The sequence below is a fragment of the Colletotrichum truncatum genome (assembly GCF_014235925.2).
Source record: "Colletotrichum truncatum strain CMES1059 chromosome Unknown Contig_0001, whole genome shotgun sequence".
NCBI lineage: Eukaryota > Fungi > Ascomycota > Sordariomycetes > Glomerellales > Glomerellaceae > Colletotrichum > Colletotrichum truncatum.
The window spans coordinates 8,675,236-8,694,690 of NW_027222398.1; the positions used below are offsets into that span (position 1 = coordinate 8,675,236).

Consider the following 19,455-nt stretch of genomic DNA (forward strand, 5'->3'; position numbering starts at 1 on the left):
CAAAGATAGGGAGAAAATTTCCACCAAATTGTGTTTTTTTATGCTAAAGCTATGATGTAAGAAAGTCGAGCACGATAGAACCTTTTGCTCACTGAAGCCCTAGCCAGAATTCTTCCATTGCCAAAAACACCAATGGCCAGAGTTTTTCAGAGAATTGCTAAACACTCTGATTCAACTTTGTATTAGTCTCTTCGTGGTTTTCAATTTGTTCCGCTAATTTTTGGTCTTTTTCAAAAGCAGCATTAGCAGCATCAGAATCCCGCATTGCATGCGGAACCAACTGATCTCCGAAGAGCTCATCCATCTGTTCAAGTGTGCGTCCCTTTGTTTCTGGGAAGAAAAACCAATAACATAAGAACGCAACGATGTTAAGCGCAAAGAACAAGTAAAAATAGCTAAATTCGAGTGCAGTCAGCGCGTTCGGGGTAAACTGGGCGAAAATAAGGTTGACAGTCCAGTTGCTGAATGTTGTAATTGCGTTGCCGAGAGCTCGAACTTCCACAGGGAAAATCTCAGCAGGATAAACCCAGCTAATTATTCCCAATGGCGTATAAAAAAGATGGAAGACAAAGTTCATTGCAACCATACTCCGAAGTTGAGCCTGATTACTAGGCGTAAAGTATTGGCCCTGTACTGCGTTCACAAGAAGTGATGCAGCCAACCCGGCAGCCGAAACGATGAGCGGCTTGATACGACCAACTCGATCGAGTAAGTAAAGACCAATTGTACACCAGATAATCGATAGGGCACCGTTAATCCCAACAATCAAAAGCGACTCGCGAGCACTGATTCCTAAGATTTCGTAGATCCGCGGCCCGTAGTAGTTGATGACGTTAATGCCGCTGAGAGGGCCGAAGACTTGGACGCCGCATCCAAGTATTAGACGCCGGCGCCAAGAGGGTTTCGTGATGATTGACTTCCAAGTGATGTTTCCAAGAGCTCGATCTGCTAGGATCACATCTCGAATTTCCCTGAATTCAAGATCAATAAGACCCTGGTCCTGGCCACTTCTCAATACGTTGAGCGATTGTTGTGCTTCATCATATCGGTCCCTCTCCATAAGCCATCTGGGAGACTCTTGAAGAAACCAAATACCAGCGATGAGAATCAACCCTGGAAAGGCTTGAAAGGCAAGGGGAAACCGCCCTAAGGAGTGTGTATACAGTGTTAGTGAGGTCCTCTTTGTAAACATCGGAGGTTTGGACGTTTGGGCTTACATGAAAACTCATTGTCATTGAACGAACAACCGTATCCAAGCCATTGAGCCACCAAAAAGCCCCAACTTAACATCCATTGTAGTAGACCAGAGAGAACTCCTCGGTATTGGGCTTCTGAGATTTCTGAAGCATACATCGGAATAGTGGAAGTAAGCTGCCCCACGGCAAACCCCCCAATAAATCGGCCGATAATGAGCATGAGCATGCTGGTACTGCCAGCTTGGAGAGCACTTCCCACACAGGATACCAAAGCTCCAAAGAGAATGGTTTTGCGTCGACCCATAGCATGAGCGAATAACATGTTGATGACTGTTCCAAGGATAGCACCACCCTGGAAGGCGGAGACAATGCCGCCTATGGTGGTATCCGATGGATCACTGAAGTACTCTTTAAAAGTTGGCAGAGCAATGGTCGAGGTGATGATTCCGGAGTCATATCCGAAGAGGAAACCACCCGTTGACAAGAACAAGGCTGAGAGCGCGGTGACGGTACGGCCCATGGCAGCTGTTTTCAGATATTGTGAGGACTGGAAGCAAGTGTTTTCGAAGACTGGAGAGTATGGAAAAGACAGGGTAAAATAGAGATAGACAACTCGTGTAATTCTTTGGACCAAACTGTCCAAGGAGAATCCCATTTATGGCCGCCGTCACCAGGCCGATTTCTCAATCTTTCGATTAGCAACTTGCGGGGGCGTTAGCAACCACCCCATGGGGAAATTCCAAAACTGTCTGCGGGAGAAAGGTAAGCGGGGCTCCCTATCATTGCCCCGAGATTTTATCGTAAGGATCTCAAACTGCCATTCTCGGTGGTAGTTTTGAGAATCACGGTTCGCTAGGGGCTTATCTCTTCTGGTTCTGATTGTCTGGATGACGGCCACACACCAAGACCGGAGAAGAGAGGACCGAGATTGCAAGATCTTGGTGTGATGTCCCACGCAAAACCAGCCGATATAGCCCACCTAACAAATTTTGGATACCTTTAGAAGCGCCTTGCATATTAGGTAGCCATGTCGCAAACACTTACCGGGGGGAAATGCGCCGAGTTGGATCTGTAAACGAACTTTTGCGCTTGAACTCGGATACGTACACTCAGACATGCTTTAATTAGATGAAGAGAAGGGGTGCAAATAAGAAAAAAAAGAAATTGACGTGTCAATTTCGAGATACCACACAATACATAAACTTCCTGAGGCGTATAGAGAAGTATTTGGTAGCTTTAAGGTCCTGCAAGCATGATAAGGGGTAGTACATAACAAACATTTCTGAAAGTATCACCCCTGCATTCAAGTATCAAAGTATCTGTACTGCAAGAAAAAATCCTACAAAACTCTGAAATCCCTTTGTCGCGTTTACTTGGCTACAGAACCACCGCCCAATTTTCCCCAGCCACAGTCACCATCCCATGACTCCCCAAGTATATTCGCACTTCTATCTTCACAAGCATGAGGCCAGGTTACTGGACCTGGTGCCTCATAGGTTGTTGGGACCGGGCTGAACAGGTTTATCTTGATTCCAGGCTCGTTGCCATCATACACCCCAGGGATCTTGACAGTAGGCGCCGGCTGCCCGGACCCAGAACCTGTGACTTCAAGTTGCGCGCAGCTAATATAAAATTGGGCTTTCCCAAATTCAACCGCATCATGGAGGCCAATATGCTCTGCTCGCATGAGATACTGGCCAGCTGGAAGCTCATGAGGAAGCTCGAATGTGTAATTCCGAATGGCTTGGGCGTATTTGTAGTTCGCCCAGTGAATGGTTTGCTGGTCGAAAGCCGTGACAGTCATCGCATATACTTTGAACCAGTCACCGTCACCCTTGTAGTCCTTAGCCTGGACACCATTGGGAGCCTTGCTCATGTACACCGCAAGGGGCCCAGGATGCCCAATCTCGATGTTGACAGTGAAGCCGACAAGGTCTCCAGGAGCAACTTTAGCTGTCTTTGTCTTTGCCATGGTGTCAGGGTTCAAGCCCCCTTCGTTGCACACCATGTCCAACGAGGTAACATTGGCCACCGGGGACCAGCCGTTCGTAGACCGACGAACGTACTCGTAGGGTGGCGTAACGATCCCATTGATGATGAGGGCCTCATGGTTGTAGTGCGCCAAACAGGATGGCAAGGTGGCAGCAACGACCAGGGTTTCAAAGCAAGTAGAACGCATGTTGGTTGTCTTGGAAGAATTCCGAGGAAAAAGTGTTGATGGGACGTTAAAAGGGTTTTCTCTCATGTGCTTGACTTTGAAGCCCCTGACATTGTCCCAAATGTGGAGGTCCTTATTTATATGTTTTCATTATGTGATTTACCATCCTGAAGCCCTTCCTGTTCATACTTAAACTTTGATTCAACGACTGGAGGAAAATTCTTTCTCCTCTTTCGCGCCTTGGAAAGATGCAGATACCGTCCTAATTGAGGTCGTGAACCCCTCCTCACTGGGTTGATGAGACCACGACTGCATAGGGGGTACACGCTTTCCGCCCTGTGTATGCCTCACAAGTAAACCTTGCATGCAAAACAATCAAAGCTGGCATCTACACAATCGATGAGAGTTACTTACATGTCATTATGGAGGCCGAGAATCCCACAGTGAGGTGAGGGGACGTGCCAATTTGGTTACTTAGTTCAGCCGCCCAGCAGCGAGACCGAATTGTGTCGTGGCACCGAGGTAGAATAATAATCAAAGAACATGAAGTGGCGACATAATATCCTGTCCCCACACCATGGATTGTGACCCATGACAAAAACATGCATGTTGTGTCGGAGTTTGGTATGGCTCTCCTCACCACCCCTTGGATTTGCGAAGACTGAGATGCAAGTCCCCCCTCCCCCTTCGCTCATGTCTAACCCGTGGCTTCGGCGCAACTAATCCGAATGAGACCAAAGGAGACACTTCAGGTTTTGACCGCATGGTTCTACACCGATTTCTTCATTTTAGTATTCCGGTGACTGCATAACGACGAGATCGTATGTACGTCAGTCAACGACGTTTAGGTAGGGCGGAAGTTTGGCTCATAACCTAACGCGGAAGGTACTTTGAAGTACGAGCAAGGTGGAAGAAATATCACGAGGTTGAATGGCGAGATCTTTGCACCGACAGGAAATGCGACGTACCCGAAATTTATTAGGAGTCTTTTATACTGCAGATATCACGGAGCTGGTCTTTTCAAGATTCATTATAACTTATCCATATCTCTGATCATTCAACTTTCCAAACCATCCAATCATCTCCAGACAGCATCTACCTTTGACTTCATTGTTTATCCGCTTTCCAGTACTAGTCATGAGAGCACTACAAGCACTTTCTTGTTTCACGTGGCTGATGCGGGTTGCGTTGTCGGTCGGCGTTCCCTCACAGCCTGTACTTGACGAAGCTCGAGACCTTAGCGACCGCCCGTTGCAAACTATAGTCACCTATGATACCGACTCAGTGTTTGCTCACGGCGAGCGGGTTTTCCTGCTCGCCGGTGACTATCAGCCTTTCCGTCTTCCTGTCCCGAGCCTGTGGATTGATAATTTCCAAAAGATTAAGGCCATGGGCTTCAACGCAGTCTCCTTTTACGTTTACTGGCCTCTTCTTGAAGGCAAGCCTGGCAAGTTCTCAGCCGACGGTGTGTTTGCCCTTGAGCAATGGTTCAAGGCAGCCACTGACGCTGGAATCTACTTGATCGCTCGACCTGGGCCTTATATTCACTCGGAATCATCAGGAGGGGGGCTGCCTGGTTGGATGCAGCGGGTTCAAGGGACCCTACGCACGTCCAAAGGCGGATTTCTTGACGCTATAGAGAACTATCTTTCCAGTGTATCACGGATCATTGCCAAAGCTCAAATCACCAACGGTGGGCCAGTGATTCTGGTTCAAGCTGAAAACGAATACTCGGAGTTTGGCGGCAACGAAACTGGCCCTGACGGCGGGTACATGAAACACATTATCAATATCCTGCGAAGGGAAGGAATCGTGGTCCCAATCACAAACAATGATCATTCCAACAGCGCTGTCAGTGCTCCAGGAAGCGGCATAGGCGCTGTTGACATTTACGGCTACGACAACTACCCCATTGGCGTAGGATGCTGGAACCTCTATGACTGGCCTGCCGGAAATCTCCAAGAAGACTACTGGGTTAAGCACCTCAGAAACAGTCCCAACACCCCTCATGCCATAATGGAATTCCAGGCGGGCTCGGGAGGCTCCTGGAAAGAAAAAAACTATGACATCTGCTCGGAATCCGTCAACGAAGTGTTTGAGCGAGTTGTCTATAAGAACAACTACGCTTCCGCTGTCAAAATCATGAATTTGTATCTCACAGCTGGTGGAACTAACTGGGGTAATATCGGATATCCTTTGTTTTACACCAGCTACGATGTCGGCGCAATGATTCGCGAGGACAGGACTCTGAACCGTGAGAAGTACGCGGAAATGAAGCTTCAGGGCCAATTCTTCAAAGTCACCCCTGCGTATCTGGATTCACGGCCCGTCAAATCCGATACCGAGTCTTTTACCAACGATACTTCTCTGAGAGTTACTCAATTGTCTCGTGAGGGGAGCAATACATCTCTATATGTCATCAGACACGCTGCCTATGAAAGCCGAGCTGTTACGCCCTACAAGCTTAAGATATCGACAAGTCGAGGAAGCCTTAACGTTCCATACTTCGAGTATGCATTGACATTAAACGGACGTGACTCCAAGATTCACGTATCTGATTATGATGTTGGTGGTAAAACACTCCTTTATTCCAGCGCAGAGGTTCTTACTTGGAAGAAATATGAACACAAGACGGTTCTTGTTCTATATGGAGGTCCAAACGAAAGTCATGAGGCTGCAATTGTCACGGATGCGGATATTGCGAGAATTGAAGGGAAAGAAATCCGCACACATGTTTCTGGAGGCGTTGTGAGATTTGGCTGGGACGTCTCGACGCAAGAAAGAACAGTTCTCAAGATCGATAACTTATACGTATACTTACTCGGTTAGGATTCCCTGTCGAAATTTGTTTAATTGCCCAAAGTGGGGAAGACCAATGCTGACAATAAATGCAGATCGAAACAGCGCGTATAAGTACTTTGTACCTATTCTACCTTCAAAATCAAGGGGTTCCTACGGAAGTTCGGAAAGTAACCCGGATGCTGTGATTGTTAAAGCCGGGTATTTGGTTCGCCAGGCAGCCATTGATGGTCCCATTCTCGACATTTCGGCCGATTTCAACGCCACCACAGAAGTTGAAGTCATCGGGTGTCCAGCTGGAGTCACTCAGCTGAGAATCAACGGAAAATCAGTTCATACCTCTCATGGCAAGGGCGAGAGCTTGTCAGCCATTGTGGAGTATCAGGCACCATCCATTTCCTTGCCAGAGCTGATCAACGCCTCGTGGAAGTATGCTGATGGACTTCCTGAAATCCGATCTGAATACGACGACACCAAGTGGAGGATCGCGGACAACACGATGACAAACAATGACTTTATTGAGCAACTGACTCCAACCGCGCTCTACGGTAGCGAATACGGTTTCCATTCCGGATATCTCGTTTTTCGCGGCCATTTTACTGCTTCTGGAGGAGAACAAGAACTCAATCTTACTACCTCTGGGGGCTACGCATTTGGCGACTCTGTTTGGCTTAATGACACTTACCTCGGCTCCTGGGAAGGCGAAACAGACACATTCAAGAAAACAAGCATCTATAAGTTGCCATTCGCCTTGAAACAGGGTGCAAATTACGTCTTGACGGTCATCGTTGATAACAACGGACGCGACATGAATTTTGAAGTGGGTGTCAACACGATGAAGGCACCACGCGGCATCCTTGACTTCAAGCTTGGTGACACCCGAATCGAGTGGAAGATCACTGGCAATCTTGGCGGCGAGGACTACGCTGATCATGTGCGGGGTCCTACCAACGAAGGTGGCAGCTATCCTGAACGACAAGGATGGCACCAGCCTCAGCCGCCGTCGTCAGACTGGAAGTCTCTCACACCCGTGGACGGACAGCCGGATCCTGGCATTGGCTTCTTCACAACCGAATTCGATCTTGACATTCCAGTGGGCTGGGACGTTCCAATCGATGTCCTGTTCACAAAAACCGAGACGACACGTAAATTCCGCGTCCAGCTTTTTGTGAATGGCTGGCAATTTGGAAAGTTCAATGGATTGATGGGACCTCAGCTCGCATTCCCTGTTCCAGAAGGTATTCTTAATTATCGAGGAAGGAACACCATTTCTCTCACTTTATGGAATCAGGAAAAAAGCGGTTCTGTGGGTGTGGAGGGTATATCACTCAAGGCTAATGTACCTGTTCTAACTGGCCGGCCGCCTGTCGAAGTAGTGGACTCCCCTGCATGGTCTGCTCGAGAGAAAGCATACTAAATCTGAATGGTACGAGTGGGTGCTTTCTTTGAATTTGTTGTATTGGATTGTCGCCATAATACATGCTATGGTGGGCAACACGATACAGCGATAGGAGCAAGCGGGCGGATATATGTTTGGCGCGGCAATTTAGTAAGGGAGGAAATCCTGGATTCCAAGCGATTTCTAGTGTCTCGCTAGTATGTTGTGAATGAAAAGCACCATCACCCATGTCAAACATCTACTTTCAGCTTGAGAGCACCTGGTCTTTAAGGGTGCGTCTTGAAATTCCACCTTTCCTTTTTTTCAGAGTGCCAAGCATTACGACTGCATCTAGTTACTCTCTTTACGGAATGAGCAGCATGCCTGGTCAGGCACGTCATCAAAAAGGATGGGAGGGCAGAGACCTCGGTCTCCTATTGAAGCGGTAAGAAACCTAGAGTTCACCGCCCTCGTAACAGCAGTTTCCCCAAAACAGGAAATTGACTTGCATGAACGGTGAAGTAATAGTTGTTCAGTATAGAAATGAGAAGTAAGGAAACAAAAACATATCCGCAGCTACTCAAAAACTATTTTACACTGATCGTTCTTTTCTCTGTCGTAATCTTCATAGATGCTGGTCCAAACCACACGGTCCGCACACTTTAGTTGTTTGCCCTTCTTTGTGGTATTAGGGCAATCTGGAAGGGAAGCTTCCCACTGCTGCTTGGTCCGGGCCACCCACGGCTTAGGGAGAGGCCAGTCGCTGAAGTGAACGAGGTATGACCTCGAAAGTTCAGCCACTGCATCCCATTCCTCATCTTCGTCTGGTGCGAGGTACTTCGAGTGGTCCTTCGCTCGAAACTCCCCAGTCAGTAGGGCAAGTCCCCGATGCGGTAAGACCATAGCGGAATTCTGAAATAGGTGGTTGATAATCTCCATATCAAAATTTCCAGATGCCTTTGCCTCTTTAATAATCTTTTGGTGGAATACTTCGTTTGGCTCGATGAGCATTACGTGGGATCCCAGAACTTGCTTAGGAGTATCGGTATTCTTCTCGGTAAGCCAATAGGCTCTCGAAACGGCAATGGGAGTAGCGGGACTGAGGAAATAATGGTCCATATTGTTGAGAACAAGCGAATCGGAATCGAAGGCAAAGACTCTTTTCCATTCGGTTAACGCAAAAGCTTGGAACTTCGTCGGGCTGTCGTGCCATGTTGCGTCTCCCTTGTTCGTAGAGAGTACGTCGAACGCGCGCATCTGTATTTCAGGGCGTTCAGACCTGATTCTAGCCAGGGCCTTCGACTCGGGAGAAATCTATCAAAGAAGAACCATCAGTCGCACAATAGGGATTCAAGCAAAATGCTTTCCACGCACCCCCTCAAGCCAGTTCTTTGGATGAATGAGAACAAGATCATGCTTAGCGCCAAAACGGCGTAAGAGGCCAAAATTAATCACCTTGAATTACCGCCGGTTAGCTGTTCGTTCCACGTATCCTTAACCATGACTAGCCACTTACGGCATTGCATAGATAGTGTATGTTGGTAACATACTGCGCATACGCGAATCTAGGCTCTGCCTGCTCCGCTGGCCATGTCGGCACCCATTTCGGCCTCTCGGTATTATCTTTGAACGAAGTAAGTTTGTAATCAGGCCGCCTCAGAAGGATGAAAGTGAGCAAGAACATGCAGACGACCAGGGAAAGGCCGGCAACAGTCTGAACTCGTCTTGGGAGGCTTTGGAGCTGCATCTTTTTGATTACCACTGGGTTTAAGTCGAGTGTCATCGATATTCCCCACCCAAGGATTCCAAAAGTTTGCGACAACTTCACGACGTAGAGGCGCCACCCATGGAGAGTTTCAGGCAACGGGGAGCGGATCGTATTTAAGGATGCCATCAGCAGACTCGAACGCAGGCTGACCTCTTCTTGTCGGCAGGGTGGTCTGGGCTCGTCAATGAGAACATCTTCTTCCCACCAATGTCTGGCAAAATGCAATCCACTAGTGTGGTACTTGTGGAGAGGCTGGAAACGTTTTTGACTTGTCTATTTTGGCATTCTAAATTCGCTAGCACTGTCTAGGAAACCAAGTCCAGGAGACTGCTTGCCACACAAATAAGCTGTACCAGAATACCACATATGTCTTCTGATGATGACTTGATCTCACCTTAGCTCCTTCGAGTCTGGACAGGGAAGACCACTACTCAAATAGATGATCCCAGTTTACATAGTTCAAGCACGGCACCCAGTGTCCCGGATGGTTTACGCATCACAAGGTGCCTACTCGGTCGGGATCCATGTCTTGCTTCGTAAGAAAAAAATGCAACAGATCCTTAATATCCCGATTAGGAGCATAATGACAGTATCGAGGTAAGGTACCAAGTAAGCACGACTTTGGAAACCTTCTGAATTCTTTGCGCTTGTATGGATCCAATCCTCCTAATCTTGTAAAAAAATAAAAGTCGAAATTTTTCCATGAAGGGTAAGCAAGTCGTAACAACGGCCCACGCCTCTGGGAACCGGATCTTGGTCCACTCTTGGCAGAAAGTAAGTGCATACTTTGCTCCACGCGGATCCCCTTTTACGAGTAGCGCCGCAGGTACCTCAAAGGGATCGGTGCTGTAAAGCCAAGCCCTTCTACACAGCAGTGTACGAAGAGGCGCATGGCGCAAGAGGTGCCGACTTGTGGCATAACGTCTTCAACACGTTTTAACGACCGGTTAATGGAAACTTTTCATTTGAGTAAATCGCCGCAGATGCGTCACACTCGTTCAATATGCTGGCATTTAACAGTTGTCCATAATGTCAGCGTCCTTCTGGTGGTAGAGGTGAAGGTCGGAAATCCGTCCAATGCCAACTTCGAATATTATTTTGCCCGAATATCGACATCAAAGATCTATGTCAAAGCTGTGAGGAGAATTCTCATGTATCTGACGCGACTGTGAGGTTTTATTGCCCGTTCTCCAAATGTTTTGGGCGATTAAGGCAGCTTAACTCTTTGTTTAGTCCACCATCAGGGCAACTTTTCTGGCTGCTCTTCTATACGCGATTTTCACAAAGGACTAATATGTTGTTACCACAGAGTTCTCGCAAACAATACAACAGCAGACCGATAACTACGACAATTCATACGAACCTCTATCAGCGGTAATAATCACAGGGGCTATACAGTCCCCGGTTTCTGTTGTTATTCACGGATTCGATTGTCGACCGACGTGTAATATACATAGCATCAAACGGCTGATATGTGGGAAGCTCCACGACGGGCATTCGAAATCCACCAGCATTTCCGGCTCTGCTTTAAACAATGGCTAAGGCTTACAATACCGTAGGGGGGCAAACCCTCGATACCTCCCTTTTCCTTCGTATTGTCCCAAGTTGATTGTCACGCGGATGTTATCCATGATTGGTATGAGGTCAATCTTGAGTCCGCAGTAGTGGCTATAACTTCTCACCATGAGCCTGTAGTCGCTCTGAGCATAAGGATTGGAAATAGACGCAGTGGAAATTCTTTCAATGGACTTCTTGCTTAGTTAAGATCTAGTTACGGGGGACAATTTTGTTACACCTGCTTAGATTCTTCTGGATATTATGCTGAAAACAGGTTTATTGCACACAACGATTAGATGGCATATTATGGCTGTTCACAAACTAACCTGAGTCTAATCACTTGCCTTTCTTCGACTCTGTTGGCGTATAGACCGATTCTTAGCTGTCTTTTACCTCGGATTTCACACTTCGAGCTAGGCTTGGAACACCTCTTTTTCTGCTTTTCATCATAGTTGATCTGCTTGCGTTACGAGGATGTTGGGGAAGGGTGTTGTCCACACTGTGGAGCTTTTGAGTGTTTCTGCGGGATACACAATGCTTTCCGTATTAGAAGGCGCCTATCGGGCACGTCGATAATATTGTCAGGGCCTCAGAAGACACTCGGCTACAGACATGCAGAGGTCTGTTGCTTTCTATCGTTGGCCTGTCCGGTCTCCTGAATATGCATAGGAGAGAAGAGCCGAGCGACAGGCATTGAACCCTGATTACGATCAACAAAGGACTGAGCAACGGTACGTAGGCGAAATAGAAGGTTTTTGACAGGCCTTACCATCACGACATCCGCCACCTTGAGTCTTCCAGTATGCCCCAAAGATCCCATAACCATTTTTTGATAACAAAACTAGCAATAACACCCTTTACTCATCGCAATTTGCCGTCTTTGGCAACGAAGTGTAAACCTTCTGACCTTTCTAGAAACGGAGCTTTAGTGCAGTCCCCAACGGGCGAAAGCTCCATTATCATCTTAGCTCGAATCCCAACAGTGGTACCTTACGATAACTAATCAAATCAGAGCGAGACAGAAAAGAGTGTGAAGAAAGCCGAGGGTATGATCAGTTCACATCGACTCGCATGTGATCGTATGATGCTACGACCACACCTCACCTGTTACCACTGCTTAGTTCCGCCTTCACATTCTGTGTCATAGTAACTAGACCACCTATAGGTGGACTTCGGCCCTCGCCTGCGACACAATACCCCAGTGATATTAGGCTACAGGTACATCGCAAGCCATACACTGGGCCAGATATCTTTAGCCTGTGTATGCCAAGGAGATGGCACTGGAAAAGAGCTAACACTGTCTGTTGTCGATCGGCTATATCCCCGCATTTTGTCGTCCTGTAGTCCATCAGTACCTGACGCGATACATACAGGCAAGGGGAGTTCAGCTGCAAAAGCACCCGTAGTCGAGCCTGGCTTATCCTCATCATCTGAGAATTCCACAAGTCAGTTACGGTTAGGCATCATGTTAGTCGCAAGAGCCAATTCAGATACCTATCCTTGCAAAAAAATCTGCTGTTCATCCGTTCATAGGCTTTTGAAGCTATACGAGACAAAAGATAAGTGGTAATCTAACAAATTTTGAGTATGACTTCATGCCATGCGGTTAATTCATTATCCTCGGCGGGTCCCACTTAGCAAGATTAACCCGAATATATCTCCCGCTGGCCGCCTCTATGGGGAACATTGAAGCAAACGATGCTTGCATCCTTACTGTAGTTCCGCACCAGTGAGAGAAGACATATGAGATCGGATCAAGGGGATCCAACCATTTTCGTTACAACAGAGTAAGAGCCTGCCTGGCGCTACTAGGTTGCCAGCTAGGCATAACCACAGCGCTTATTCCTTTTTACGCATACAAATTTAAGATGACCCACTAAGACACGCATCGCACGTGAAACTAAGGCATTTCTAAGTAAGGTACAATGTAGTATACGAGACAAGGTACTGTACCAACATTCCCCGTCGGACAAGGATGCCACGTCGTGATGGTGTCTGTGTAGAGTGCCCCACCATGTAAGAAGCACAGCAGCCCATAGCTTGGCACTCTGATCGCTCTCCATTGGCTCTAGCCATTGCCCATACGCGTATATCTAATCAGACACCTGATATATGATTAGTGAACAAACTCAAACAGTTTCGCCCTGGCAAGCTATTGTGAGGCCGACAATTGGATCGCATTGGAAGACTTTGGCCGGTAACCAATACCGAAAGATAACTTGAGTTGGGAAGCACCAGTTTCAATCCTTGAAAAACCACTGGGAAATTGTGGCAGGCGCCGAAAGTAAAGGTTGACTTTCGGATGAATAGAATTCCAATGAGAAGGGACTTGCTGTTGGTTGGCCTTCTCGCATGGCACACTCGTCTTCCCACCGACTAGTTCACAAGGAAAGGACATGGGAAAAAGAAAATTTGAATTTCCCATCTTGAAGCTACTATTGGTCTTGGAATTGTTGGACTGAGGTTCTTTGAGAAACTCAACCCAGTGCTGAACGATGTTGGAGCTTAGGCGATGGAACTTTGACGGCTTCAGCTGCCTTGTTAGTGCCAGGGAGCCAATACATAGCTTTCTTGCGAATATCTAGGGACAGTGGAAGTGACACGCGATTCTTGAAAGTCCGAAATGATATTAATGTTTGGCACACACTCGCGCGCGCGCTTGATTTTGCATAGATATTACTCGTGAAACACTAGATGGCTTATCGTTAGGTCACCAGGGAAACTTCTTTCAGGCTATTCTTCGCCGCCAGTCTTTTACCACAAACCATGAATGCATTGAGTTTGGTATTCTAAAAGAGAATGCTTTCGTGATCCCGCATGGAAAAAAAAGAGAGAATAACATACAACACCGGGTATTCGCTGGTCGTCACCGACCCAACTACTAATCCAGCCCTCAGTGGTTTATCGATGGGAGAGCGGACGGGATCCCGAGTTCTCCAATGGGTATGGTCGTATGTGATAATGCCAGAGGGTAACAAGCTTGATATTCTTGAGCTTCCACTGTCCCACCCACGTCCCGACTACCTCACAAATGGTGGATTTAATTGTACCAGCAACTCGGCAGCCGGTTGCCAGATATCCCTCAGCAGACCGTGGTTCATTCGTTGAGTTTGGCGTAAGTATGTACAACCCCACAAGGCGAAGAGGACAGGTAAGATCCGGTCCTGAGGTGATGGCACATGGTGTTGAAGTTTAAGACAAGGAATGTGTGTTCATACACGTGCTAATATCCTTCTCCGGCAGCGTTCCTTGAGCTTTGGGGCTGGCACTCGACGTCGCATTGAGTTTATAATATGCTTTTTCATAAGAAGTACACAGACTAACATAACACTCAAGGCTGAATGTCGCAAGCAGTTGCTGAAAGGAACTGGGTGCGGTAAGCTTCACATTAGTTGGAAGCATGCGTGTTGATTTAGCGGCTGTTAACCTGATGGCTTAATGTTATTGACTTTGGCCTACAGTCTCCGTACGCGTTGGAATGATCTCTTGCCTACTTGTGATGCTAGTTACTCATAGCGTCCAACTCTCGGTCTATTCAACGATAAAACGTTTGAGACGAGCTGGAAGATCGGCGTGTTTCTCCATAGACTGGGAATGAAAAGACTGGGAATGAGGTGCTTGTAATCAACACAATTGTATCTTTAACAACTTTAAGCCTTGCCATAGTTGGCTCTTGGATTTTCTTCAGGCACGTCTCAGTACAGATCGAACTAGAATGAAAATCATTTGCACTAAATGTTATGTAAAAATACTTACCCACTGAACTCATGTCTAATGAGCAGGGCCTGAACGATAAACAGATAACCCTATCGCGTATTGTATTGGCTTTATCAAGGCTAGAATCCGGGGATGTCATCGTTGAGCACACTTCAGAGCTGTTCGCAAACTGACTCTACATATTGTGGCCTTGACTGAAAGCCCCTTGCGCATGTACACCTCAGCAAAATGATCATTTGCGAGTGCTGCTTAGAGAGAAAGTAAGCTATACTGATTAAATTCAAGTGGTCATTCCCATTGTCTAATGCTACTCAATACCACGAAAGGCTCAAAAGCGAAATACGCCCAGTTTGGTTTCATCTCAAATTATCAAGCAGAGAATATTTTATTACCGATGGCCGGACCATATCATACAGACAGACAAACAGACACGGACGGCGTAAAATACAGAAGCTATCACATAGTTGAAAAGATAATTGCGCGTGAATGGACAGAAGATTCATGTAAGTCCCCTACATGGGTCTCTCTACTGCTGAGCAAAATAGAGGCATACCGAACCCAATTTGAGAACGTATGTGTGACGGTTTGCCCTCCGTAGGCGTCACCAGGCCTGCGGAAAGCCCCATGACTGTCTATCAAGGCGTTCAGAGGTTGACTATATAGGTAGCGGGGGTACCTTCACGGACCTGCGAGGAGAAGGGCACACGAAGACCAGCAGTTCCTGTGTGGTCTCTACATTTATCTTACGAACCACCCCCTAACGCAATCTACTAATAACACGACTTTATTCAAACACGTTCTTAACATCTCTAATCGCGTTATATGGTCGGACTTCTACGTTGAAAGAGATGAACTTGTTGGTATCACAGGACACCCGTCAAGTGGGATAAACTAAAGGGGAAAAACTGGTTCTAGTCTTGTTTCTCTCATTTCTATGGAACAAGTTCCAGCAGAAGTGCTGGAGGAATTGACTGTTGGTCTTATAGCCGTCAGTCGGTCTGCCCGTCATGTGGGCAGCCCGGCTGCCGGCAGGACTGCCGGCGACTGAGCCACTTCAACCCGGAGCTCCGGCTATTTTAACAGAAACAATGCTTTGTGGTCTAAATATCACTTTTATCACGAACAGGAGACTCTATAATCACAGGGGCCTCCTATCGAGAGGAAATTTTCGCTTCCAAGTGTTTCTATTAACTACTGATGCCCACTAATGGGCGTACAAATAACGTCTCGTCTTCAGATCATGCTATATAAATGACGTGACCTATAGAAACACTGCTCTAGATAGTCACTCTTCATGGCAACTTTAATCCCATCGAGGTCCGGTTGGCAGCAGTCATATAGTCCCGAGTTCGCAACCACTATTTACTCCTTAATATCAGGGATACACAATTATCTGGCGTTAACGCCTACGTTTTTCAAGCTGTGTTCTTGTAACTCTGATAATTGCCAGTACCTATAACATGGCTTTCAATAGGATTATCTGGTTCGTTGGAAGAAAGTCTTGGTAGGTCCTTGGGCGGCTAGTTCTCCTCATCAAGATTCACCTCTAGGCAACCGGGCCTCGATGGGATATAAAGCTTGACCCTTGGTAAACCGGAAGCCGAAAATCAGGGTTAGGGTTGGATTCCGACATCCGATCCTTTGACCGAGACCGGCCGAACATCAACGTTACCGAGCCAATGCATGGCATAGATCCGAACCCCCACTCCGCCCCTAGCATGCGGTTGCAGCGCAGCGCCTTGCATCGGGAATAGAGCCCGGGGTAAAGAATAGGGAGAAAAAAAAAAAAAAAAAAAAAAAAAAAAGCGGTCTCTTGCCTGCGTTAGTGAGATTCTCCTCGCGTGAACTGCTGGGGCATGAGTCTGCCGTCTTCGCATATCCGCTATTGCGTGATCGGACAGGACTAAGATTTTTGGCGAAAGAGATACGAGCAAAGCGGAGGCAAGGAATCCAACGATGATGAGCGGTACTGGATGAAACTACATTTTGCCAGCCAGACGGGACGAAGCCGTATCCTGCAGCGGCGGTGTGTGACGCCGGGCTTCGAGCTTTTGGGGAAGGTCACAAGACGGCACAGGCTGACTAGAGTAAGCCGGGGCCGCGACCGGTGGTGGGAGCGGCGGTAGTGCTTTTGATAGCGGTGGTGGTGGTGGTGGTGGTGGTGGCTGGGAATCCCCCCATGGATTATTAAAGCAAATCCTTGAACAAGGAACCGGCCTGGGGCCGCTACAGTCGACCGAGCGACTGGGGAAGAGGCGGGGGACAGCCAGGCGCAAAAAAAGACGCGTAGTGCTATCATCTCTGTCGGGGGCTGAATGCGGAAGCTCACAATCTCTCTTTTTCTTTTTCTTCTCTCTCTCTCTCTTTCATCATCTTGACTCATGACGTTTGGGTTTGATGTATGTCATAGATTCTTTGGACCCTGGAAAAAAAACAACATCCCCGACAAAGCTTTGAGGGGTAAAGTCGAAAGTCATAGTGTGGACCGTAAAGAAAAAAAAAAAAAATCAAAAGAAATCAAAGGTTGTTGCGGACAAAGTACAACCAAGTCGAGACTTTCAATCCATTACAATCTATTTCAAGTTGAACGTCTCGCTGTCTCTCTATTCTCCCAAGGTTCGTCAACCCCAACAACCATGACTCATTATTTTCTAAGCGTTTGGAAAACTGATTCATGAGCAGAGAGAGCACAACCGGGGCACCTGTCACCCTCGTGAAGACAACATCAATTAAAAGATGGCGCCAGGAAAAGGCAACCCGGCGTCCTCAGATGAGCGCACTCCGCTCATCCCCTCCATAGAACAACAGCCGGCGACCCCTCTTCCCATCACATCCCCGCAGGGTGATGACAACGCCATCCCGCCGAATGAGTTCGACCTTCTGCTCTCCAGGTCTCTCCCCACCTCGGGGCCCTTCCTCGAGCCAGAGTCAACGGTCAACCCACTTCTCCAGGGCCCCCGGCGGTATAGCACGGCCTCGAAGCGCCGGCCGTCGTTGGCCAGCAGGTCCGACCGGGCCTCGGAGGCGGGGATCGAAGGTGCCATTGCCGCCGACGACGACGATGCAGCCTCAGTCAGCTCAACGGCGTCGACGCCGTTTCTCAACGGCATCTCTCGGTCCCGGTTCTGGTTCATCTTTGCGGAGATCCTCTTGACGTATTTCATTGCTTGCTTCGACGGCACCATCATGGCGTCCTCGCACCCGGTTATCACGTCTTATTTCCACGCGTCCAACAGCGCGAGTTGGCTCTCGACCGCCTTTTTGTTGACGAGCTCGGCCTTTCAGCCGTTGCTGGGAAGGTTGTCGGACAGTATTGGACGGAAACCGCCGTATGTTGCTACCATGGTCATCTTTGCCATTGCGACGCTGTGGTGTGCCCTGGCGCAGAGCATGACGAGCTTCATTCTCGCAAGAGCTGCTTGTGGACTGGGTGCTGGTGGAATGATGACGTTGGGTAGTATCATCGTCAGTGATTTAGTCCCTATTGAGTGAGTTTCCCCCCCCCCCCCCCCCCCCCCCAAGAGAGGCTGTCGACAGAAAAAGTGGTGAGAAAACAAACGGAATAACTAACCATGGCTACAGAAACCGCGGCGCGTACCAGAGTTACATCAACATGATTTACGGCGTCGGCTCCGCCCTCGGCGCGGCCCTGGGCGGCGCAATGGCGGACCACCTCGGCTGGCGCTGGGAGTTTGGTATCCAGGTGCCGCCTCTCATCCTCTGCTGCATCATCGCCGTCATCGCCGTCCCCAGCGACCTGGGCCTGCAGGGCAAGCGCGAGAGCTTCATCGAGGCCCTCAAGGCCTTCGACTTCAAGGGGTCCATCCTCCTGACGACCTCCATCACCTTCTTCGTCCTCGGCCTGAACCTGGGAGGCAACGTGCTGCCGTGGTCTCACCCCGTGGTCATCGCGTCCCTCGTCATCTTCGGCGTCTGCTTCCCCGTGTTCCTGTACGTGCAGTCGTACGTCGGCCGGCCCATCATGCCGCTACACCTCGTCCGTCACGCTCCTCGCGCGAACCTCATCTTTTCAAACTTCTTCGCCGCGCTCCTTAGCAATGCCATCCTGTTCAACATGTAAGTGACTCCCTTCCCCAACTACCTCTTTTACCAGAAACACCGGACCCCTCCCCGGGGCGGCCTCCTAACCTTCTCCAAAACCAGCCCCCTATTCTTCCAAGCCGTGCTCCTCACGACGGCAACCTCCTCGGGCCTCCGCCTCGTCCTCCCCTCCATCGTATCCTCCGTCTTCGGCACCGCAACGGGGTTCCTCATAACCTACACGCGCCGCCTCAAATGGCCCCCGCTGTCCGGCGCGATCTGCCTCTTCGTGGGCTGCCTCTCCCTCTCGCTGATGCGCCGCGGCTGGCCCTCGTGGCTGTACCTCCTGTGCCTCGTGCCCTCGGCGGTCGGCCAGGGCTTCCAGTTCCCGGGCACCTTCATGGCGATCCTCGCGGCGAGCGACCAGCGCGAGCAGGCCGTCGTGACCAGCACGCTCATCCTCTGGCGGTCGCTGGGCATGGTCCTCGGCGTCGCCAGCAGCTCGCTCGTCGTGCAGAACGCGCTGGTGGGGTACCTGGACGAGTACGTCCGCGGGCCCGACAAGGACGAGGTCATCCGGAAGGTCAGGGAGAGCGTCGAGGAGGTCGTGAAGCTGCCGGCCGTCTACCGCGAGCAGGTCGTCATGAGCTATGAGTCGGCGCTGAGGTTGACCTTTATTTGCTGCACTGCCATCGCCTTCGTGTCCATGTGTATACTCATACCCATCAAGCTTCCGAGATTGGGTTCGCGTAAATAGGGGGGAGATGGAGTTGAAGCATTTACAAACATACACACACATATATACATATATGCACATGCATGCATACGTCGACATTGGGAG

At 48.8% G+C, this 19,455-nt stretch overlaps 5 protein-coding genes across 5 annotated transcripts, besides 1 other annotated feature; 2 read left to right on the forward strand and 3 right to left on the reverse strand.

Moving 5' to 3' along the window:
* Nucleotides 1-157: 157 nt before the first annotated feature.
* Nucleotides 158-1,716, reverse strand: CTRU02_202388 (hexose carrier protein; the record flags this gene model as incomplete). Its single annotated transcript, XM_036719795.1, has 2 exons — nucleotides 158-1,146; nucleotides 1,218-1,716. 2 exons carry the CDS (start codon nucleotides 1,714-1,716, stop codon nucleotides 158-160), a joined length of 1,488 nt encoding a protein of 495 aa, XP_036588497.1.
* An 849-nt stretch (nucleotides 1,717-2,565) lies between these two features.
* CTRU02_202389 (glycosyl hydrolase family 61 protein) lies at nucleotides 2,566-3,375 on the reverse strand (the record flags this gene model as incomplete). The annotated part of the gene is made up of 1 exon (XM_036719796.1): nucleotides 2,566-3,375. One exon carries the CDS (start codon nucleotides 3,373-3,375, stop codon nucleotides 2,566-2,568), a length of 810 nt encoding a protein of 269 aa, XP_036588498.1.
* Nucleotides 3,376-4,491: 1,116 nt separating this feature from the next.
* On the forward strand, nucleotides 4,492-7,570 carry CTRU02_202390 (glycosyl hydrolase family 35; the record flags this gene model as incomplete). Its single annotated transcript, XM_036719797.1, has 2 exons — nucleotides 4,492-6,178; nucleotides 6,249-7,570. 2 exons carry the CDS (start codon nucleotides 4,492-4,494, stop codon nucleotides 7,568-7,570), a joined length of 3,009 nt encoding a protein of 1,002 aa, XP_036588499.1.
* A 537-nt stretch (nucleotides 7,571-8,107) lies between these two features.
* CTRU02_202391 (glucose n-acetyltransferase) lies at nucleotides 8,108-9,278 on the reverse strand (the record flags this gene model as incomplete). The annotated part of the gene is made up of 3 exons (XM_036719798.1): nucleotides 8,108-8,845; nucleotides 8,906-8,986; nucleotides 9,048-9,278. 3 exons carry the CDS (start codon nucleotides 9,276-9,278, stop codon nucleotides 8,108-8,110), a joined length of 1,050 nt encoding a protein of 349 aa, XP_036588500.1.
* A 4,485-nt stretch (nucleotides 9,279-13,763) lies between these two features.
* Nucleotides 13,764-13,964: a sequence feature (Protein overlapping with rRNA (CTRU02_202392, KAL0944505.1) was converted to a misc_feature.).
* Nucleotides 13,965-17,309: 3,345 nt separating this feature from the next.
* On the forward strand, nucleotides 17,310-19,371 carry CTRU02_202393 (transporter C460.03-like protein 1; the record flags this gene model as incomplete). Its single annotated transcript, XM_070204034.1, has 3 exons — nucleotides 17,310-18,061; nucleotides 18,156-18,650; nucleotides 18,690-19,371. The coding sequence occupies 3 exons, from the start codon at nucleotides 17,310-17,312 to the stop codon at nucleotides 19,369-19,371; spliced, it is 1,929 nt and encodes a 642-aa protein (XP_070062616.1).
* Nucleotides 19,372-19,455: the final 84 nt, after the last annotated feature.